The sequence below is a fragment of the Mandrillus leucophaeus genome, unplaced genomic scaffold (genome assembly GCF_000951045.1).
Source record: "Mandrillus leucophaeus isolate KB7577 unplaced genomic scaffold, Mleu.le_1.0 Scaffold23, whole genome shotgun sequence".
In the NCBI taxonomy this organism is placed as follows: domain Eukaryota; kingdom Metazoa; phylum Chordata; class Mammalia; order Primates; family Cercopithecidae; genus Mandrillus; species Mandrillus leucophaeus.
In genome coordinates, this window is record NW_012102365.1 from 628,453 (window position 1) to 635,719 (window position 7,267).

The 7,267-nt window shown below is 49.1% G+C and overlaps 1 protein-coding gene across 2 annotated transcripts in view; it reads right to left on the reverse strand.

Annotated features, from left to right (window-relative positions):
* UBXN11 (UBX domain protein 11) overlaps positions 1 to 7,267 on the reverse strand; it is a 46,338-nt gene that overhangs the window by 20,566 nt on the left and 18,505 nt on the right. The window contains exons 1-4 of one of the 2 annotated variants that reach the window (XM_011981642.1): positions 5,129 to 5,228; positions 4,877 to 4,989; positions 688 to 812; positions 449 to 554 (exon numbers count right to left, since the gene is read on the reverse strand). In XM_011981642.1, coding sequence (XP_011837032.1) covers positions 449 to 519 — 71 coding nt within the window. In that variant the 5' untranslated portion in view covers positions 520 to 554; positions 688 to 812; positions 4,877 to 4,989; positions 5,129 to 5,228. Of the gene's footprint in view, positions 1 to 448; positions 555 to 687; positions 813 to 4,876; positions 4,990 to 5,128; positions 5,229 to 7,267 lie in introns of those variants that run through there. The other variant, XM_011981643.1, reaches the window with a different exon arrangement.

The following is a 7,267-nucleotide window of genomic DNA, read 5'->3' on the forward strand; positions in this document are numbered from 1 at the left end:
GAGACTCCGTCTCAAAAAAAAAAAAAAAAAAAAAAAAAGACTCAAAGTGGTATTCCGAAAAGCAAGAAGGAAGAGAGGTAAAAAATGTTTTGAAAACATGAAAGTGCTAGACAGATGTAAAAGATTCCCTTTACTGAGAACCCCAAACAGGGCCTGGCCCAGGATACGTCCATACACCATCTGTGTTTGCAGAATTAATCAATGAACAGTGAATGAACAGATGGGATGCCAAGCCACTCCTCCAGGGCCCATACCTTATTAAAAGCACAACCCAGTTTATGCTCAGATCCAAAGCTGGGTACCCCAGAAGAAGGTATAAAGAAAGACAGTGGTCAGAGAAGGCTATGTGGCCCTTATTTGTATTCCCCAAGACACTAGGAGTCATTATCCTCTGGCCATGGAAGGATGGAAGGCAGGGACAGAAAGACCCCTGAGGCTGGCTCCTTACCCAGGATTCACAGGCTCCGAGGGCAGGGGCACTTTCCGGGTCTTGCTAAGGGAGGCCAAAGGTGAGCTCATAGTTCTACTTCTAGAATCCAGCTGTCAGGAACTCCCTAGAGGAATGCAGGAAGTCAGCTCTTGGGGACAGAGGGGACGGACTCAGGGCTCCAATCCCAGGGGGTAGTCTGAAGTTTCCACATCCCTGGCTACTCTTCCTAATGGGAAGCACTGTCTAGGCTGCAGTACCTTTTGCCGCTTCCACTGTCCCCACAGAGGTTTCTGGAAGTTTCTGTTATCTGCCTGCTCCTCTGGGTATACGGCTCTCTGCTCTGAACTGTGAGACCTTTGGCCTGGTGGTTCTTGGGAAAGGACTGTGAGGGTGGATGGGATGCAGAAATGAGTCAGAAGCCTGGAACTTTCCCAAACTTAGAGCCTGAAAATGCTACCACCCAGGAGGCTGTCCGTCCATCAGCCAGCTGGGTGACACAAAGCCCAAGTGTCTCCTTCCCTTCTACCAGAAACCTGGTGCCACTACCAACATCTCAGAGCCAGAGAGGGCAACCCACAGGCAGGATTCAATCAAGACACAGTCTATGTGGGCCAGGCTCGGTGACTCACGCCTGTAATCCCAGCACTTTGGGAGGCCGAGGTGGGTGGATTGCCTGAGATCAGTGGTTTGAGACCAGCCTGTCCAACATGCTGAAATCCCGTCTCTACTAAAAATACAAAAATTAATTGGGCGTGGTGGTATGCACCTGTAGTCCCAGCTACCTGGGAGGCTGAGGCACGAGAATCGCTTGAACCCAGGAGGTGGGGAGGTTGCAATGAGACGAGACTGCGCCATTGCACTCCAACCCGGGCAACAAGAGCGAAACTCCATCTCAAAAAAAAAAAAAAGACACAGTCCAGATGACGCCAAGGTTAAGATGCCAGGTTTTGCCACTCACTGGAGTAACCCATCCTCAGTTTCTTTTAGTATAAAATGGGGGTAGTAACAGTACTGGCACAGGCAGTGTTCTGAGCAGATTCAGAGATAACAGAGGTCTAGCCCAGCGCCAAGCTCAAAGGAAGCACTGAAAAATGTGAGTTGGGGCTGCTGCTGTTTTTGCTGTTGCTGCCACAGGAGGCACTCCTACATGTTAGTTTCCTTTCATTCCCTCTTCCTTCTGGAAAGAGGAGTGCACCTGAGGGACATAATCGAAGGCTACTACTCTATTCAGTAAATGACCTCAGGTGATCCACCCACCTCGGCCTCGGGGGCCTCCCAAAATGCTGGGATTACAGGCATGAGCCACCGCACCTGGCCTGGATCAAATTTTTTAGGACAAATCCAAGCAAGCTCCACTTTGAAAATGTCTGGTTCTGGCCTCAACCCTACTTCTGAAGCCAGTCAGCAAGGGAATCCATGCTGCCTGGAGGCAGCCTCCAATGCCTTCACTGCAGAGTTTGAGAATCATGCCCTGCCCCTTCCTTGGAAGGAGCCCTCCTCAAGGATCAGGCCCAGAGTTTCTTCACCCCCACCCTGCCCCAGCCCCTGCCCTGTCTGGGCAGTCTCATGGGTTGTATGGCCAAGTCTGAGAGCCCCTCATGGCTCCCTTCATTAGTTCCCATGTGCTCCAGCGAGATCTTAAAACATAAAGCAGGCCGGGAGTGGTGGCTCATGCCTATAATTCCAGCATTTCTCACCTAGGGAAAAAAATTCAAAATTCTGGCCAGGCCTGGTGGCTCACGCCTGTAATCCCAGCACTTTGGGAGGCAGAGGAGGGTGGATCATCTGAGGTCAAGAGTTCAAGACCAGCCTGACCAACATGGCGAAACCTCATCTCTACTAAAAATACAAAAACTAGCCGGGCATGGTGGGGGGCACCTGTAATCCCGGCTACTCAGGAGGCTGAGGCAGGAGAATCGCTTGAACCCAGGAGGCGAAGGTTGCAGTGAGCAGAGATCGCGCCACTGCACTCCAGCCTGGGTGACAGAGCAAGACTCCATCTCAAAAAAAATTTCATAATTCCTTGATATAGGTGACCTGGTCCCTGCTTATGTCTCCTGACCTCATCTCCCATCTTGCCGCCTCCCACACTTGAGCCACCTGAACTGCTAGCAATATCTCAAATGCACTTGTATCCCCCCTGCCTCGACCTCAACCCCCCCACTCCCAGAATGGTCTCCCCACCCCTACCTGCACCCTTCCCTTGGCCAGCTAACTCTTCAGTTTGTTTTTCACTTATATTTTAGCTTTTTATTTGAAAGTTATTACAGATTCACAGGAAATTAGGAAAATAGTACAGAAAGATCCTTTGTATCCTCTACCCAGCTCCCCTCAACACATTTTTTTGTTTTGTTTTTTGAGATTGAGTTTCGCTCTGTCACCCAGGCTGGAGTGTAGTGGCGCGATCTCAGCTCACTGCAACCTCTGCCTCCTGGGTCCAAGTGATTCTCCTGCCTCAGTCTCCCAAGTAGCTGGGATTACAGGTGTATGCCACCACACCCAGCTAATTTTGTATTTTTAGTAGAGACAGGGTTTCACTATGTTGGCCAGGCTGGTCTCAAATGCTTGACCTCGTGAATCCACATACCTTGGCCTCCCAAAGTGTTGGGATTACAGGCGTGAGCCACTGTGCCCAGCCAATAGTTAGATTTTATATAACTACAGTATGATATTAAAATCAGGAATTGACATTTTTTCTACAGTTTGTATGTATAGTTCTATGCTGTTTGATCACATGGGTAGATTAAATCACATAGGTCAAGTTACATGGGTAACTACCACTGCAATCAAAATACAGAACTATTCTAGCCCCACCAAGATCTTCCTCATGGCCCTCTTTATAGTCACACCCATCCTGCACCCCTCCCCCAGCCCTAACCACTGGCAACCAGTACGTTATTTTCCATCTCTAATTTTCTTTTTATTTTCTTTCCTTTTTTCTTTTTTTTTTTTTTTTTGAGACAGAGTTTTGCTCTTGTTGCCCAGGCTGGAATGCAATGGCGCGATCTCGGCTCACTGCAACCTCTGCCTCCCAGGTTCAAGTAATTCTCCTACCTCAGCCTCCCAAAGTGCTAGGATTACCCGCGTGAGCCACTGCGCCCGGTCCATCTCTATATTACTTCAAAAAAGTTACATAAATGTAATTATACAGTATGCAACCTTTTTCATAAAACAGCTTTGAGATATAATTCACATATTTCACCTTATTACAGTGTAAATTTAAGTTTTTAGTATATTCACAGAGCTGTACTACCATCACAATTTTAGAACATTTTCATCAGCCTAAAAAGACCTTGTACCCTCTAGCAGTCACCACTTACTCTCCAGCCCCCACCCCTTTTCCCAGCCAGTCTTAGGCAACCACAAATCTACTTTCTGTTCTATAGACTTGCCCATACTGCACATTTCATATAAATGGAATATATACTAAAATATACTAAAAACGATTGAAATTTACACTTTAAAGGAGTGAAGTATGTAGTACGTGAATTATATCTCAATAAAGCTGTCACAGGGGGGAAAACAAAAGACAAAAAACTCCTAAACCAAATTCAACATCTTCGTCAAACTCACTTCCTCCCCTTCCCCCTTCTTAATGGGACCCCATCACCCAACCACAGCATTTTTCTCTCCTTCCTTCCCTCTTAGGCCATCTTTCCTCTTACACCAAACCCTGCAGGTTAAACTGTCTCACACATAGCTGCCCCTTTCCATGCCCACTGTCAGCTATCCTAGTGGAACTCACTGCCCATTCTGGGAGCTGTCACGTGGCCCCCAACTGACTTCCCTACTTCCAGTGTCACTCCAGTCCAATCCAACACATTGTCTCCAGGTTAATCTTCTCCCAGATTACAGGGGACCCTGAGGGCAAAGGCTGCATTTCCCCTTCCGTTTGGGGGGGCTCCTGAGGGCAGGGGCGTGTCTCTTCCTCCTTCAGATTAGGGAGCCCTGAGGACAGAGTCGTCTACCTCCTTCACTTTGGGGCTTCCAAGGGCAGGACTGTGACTACCCCTCAGGTCAAAAGCTCCTTAACGCAGGGTTGTCACCCACTTCAGATCTGGCTGAGAGCAAAGCTGTGTACCATGCCTCTACATCTCTGGGACCAAACTCAGTGCTGTGGTTGACTCACAACATTCTTCTTCACACCTCCTCGGCCTAGCCGTCATCCCCAGGGCCCAGAGCTCTGGCGGGGACACGGTCCGGCCCGTAGCCAGCCGTCACTCCCTAATGCCCCCAGGACGCGTTTAGGGAGAGACGTCTATCACGACCTAACCCAGCCCTGGAAGCCGTGTCGCCTCCTTCCCCCTCCACGAGTAATCATGGTAAGCAGGGTCCCGAACCTCTCCTGTGGGAGCCGCGGAGCTCGCAGGCCCACGGGGCTCTAGGGGCTCGGGCTCCAGCCTGCGAGAGGACTCTAGGGGCAGAAAAGTCTTGGGCCAGACTCACCACGCAGGGCCGCTAGCCGTCCCGCGGCGCCGCCATCTTGTTGTCACGCGGTTTCCTAGGCGACCAGGACCCGTGCACTTCTCATTGGCTAGTTTGAGGGAGGCCTGAGCAACCTGCAGACAGCGAAGGTGGATACAGTCGCCTATGCTCGGATTCTATTGGCCCAAAGAGTCGGCATTCTTCGCGGGCGAATCCCAGAATGCACCGCTCTGAGCGGGCTCCAGGTCCGGGGATGGGGGAGTTTGTTCATACCCACAGGTGCAGGAAGGAGGAACCTGGGATTAGGTTGATGAAACTGCTGGAAGCCTCTGAACCTGAATGTGTGATCCCGACAGTGCCGCTATTTTGCTAAATTGATCTTGGGGGGAATTATCCCTCTTAGCTTATTTCCCCATATGATCAGTGTTGTAACACGAAGTACTATAATACTTAGTGGAGGCTGCTTTGAGGATGGATTGCAATGATGCAACTACTTAATAAATGTTTCTTAAATCTGAGTTTCTGTGATAATTCCTTGTCCAGATTGGCGCCCGGAAGGGAGGCCCAAATTCTATTTCCCTTGCGTAAAAGTTGGGTAAGACAATTTCCCCTCCCTGAGCCTCATCTGTAAAATTGTTGGATTAGACTCAGTCACCAAAGCAGCTAAAGGCAGTTAAGAGCACGAACTCTGGAATTAGGAGTCCTGGCTCCTGACTGTGTGTTCTTGGACACTTTATACACCTTAGTTTTTACATCTGTAAAACAGTGATAATACCCACCCCCACTGGGTTGCCGTGAGGATTAAATAAGATATTGCAAAGTACACGATTTTAAAGGGGAAAGCCGAGACAAACAAAAACACCTGTAGAGAGCACTTTTTCAAAAACGTTTCCTGCTGTTAATCATCATCATCATCTCTCCACCCTTTCAGCTGTGATGGTCTGGCAGTTTATGAGTTCTGATCTCAGGCACTCACTTCTTGGTGCCCAGGTTCAAACGCCCTTTCTCTGAACAACACAGAGTGCTTTTTTTTTTTTTTTTTTCCATTTGACTTTCTAGCCTACCACATTGTCAGGGAAGGGTAGACTCTGCTCACTGCAACATCCGCCTCCCAGGCTCAAGTCATCCTCCCATCGCAGCCACCGGTGTAGCTGGGACTACAGGTGCGCACAACAATGCCCAGCTAGTTTTTGTATTTTTTTTTTTTTTTTTTTTTTTTTGTAGAGACGGGGTTTCGCCATGTTGCCCAGGCTGGTCTCAAACTCCTGAGCTCAAGTGATCCACCCATCTCTGCCTCCCAAAGTGGACGGCATTCTTTGTATGCAAATTGGAAGCTAAAGAAAGCTACCACTACTGAGTGCCTTCCAAGTCAAATGGTAACATGAAATTTACAGATGAGGGCCCAGCACAGTGGCTCACGCCCGTAGTCCCAGCATTTTGGGAGCCTGAGGCAGGCGGATCATCTGAGGTCGGGAGTTCAAGACCAGCCTGACCAATATGGAGAAACCCCGTCTCTACTAAAAATACAAAATTAGTCAGCCATGGTGGTTCATGCCTGTAATCCCAGCTACTCAGGAAGGCTGAGGCAGGAGAATCGCTTGAACTCAGGAGGTGGAGGTTGCGTTGAGCTGAGATCACCCCATTGCACTCCAGCCTGGGCAACAAGAGCGAAACTCCGTCTCAAAAAGAAAAGAAAAGAAAGAAAGAAAAAGAAAAAAGAAACCTACAAATGAGAAAACTGAAGCTCAGGGTAGTACAGTGGCTTGCATAAGATTATAAAGGCAGGAAGCAGAAGTGGATTCAAACCCAGAACGGTCAGCCTCAAGACTCCATGCTCTTCCTAGAAACTTTCACTCTGGTAAACAAGGCAGGCATAGATAAGCCGACGATACAGACCTACTGCCAAGGGAGTAGTCTGGGCGGAAAGTGTGACTGGAGAGTGGAGGTAGGAGGAGCTCTCTTGTTGCTGAGCTGCTCCCAGAAAGTTTTCTCAGGTTTTAGGTATATGAAGATGAGAAAGACTGAGATCATGCTGGGGCCAAGTGTTTTTTGGGGTTGGACCCATGGTCAGGGAGAGTAACAACTTCATGCTGTCACCTTGCTCTGGGAGATAAGCAAGCGTGGGGAGCAGGAGCTCTGGCCTCATGAGCCCTGCTGTGCTCTGCCCTCTGATTCGTGCCTCAGCAAGAACCAGATCATGAGTGGCTTACCCAGGCACCAGGATTTACCCCATCCCTTCTTCCCACCCAGGGCCTGGCTGGAGATTCCGCAGCAGGCAGACACTCAGCAAACATCTAGTTCCTGGAAGGAAAATGGGAGCCCTCTAACCTGGCAGGCCAGTTGTTTTTTGTTTGTTTGTTTTTGAGACACAGTCTTGCTCTGTCACCAGGCTGGAGTACAGTGGCACGATCT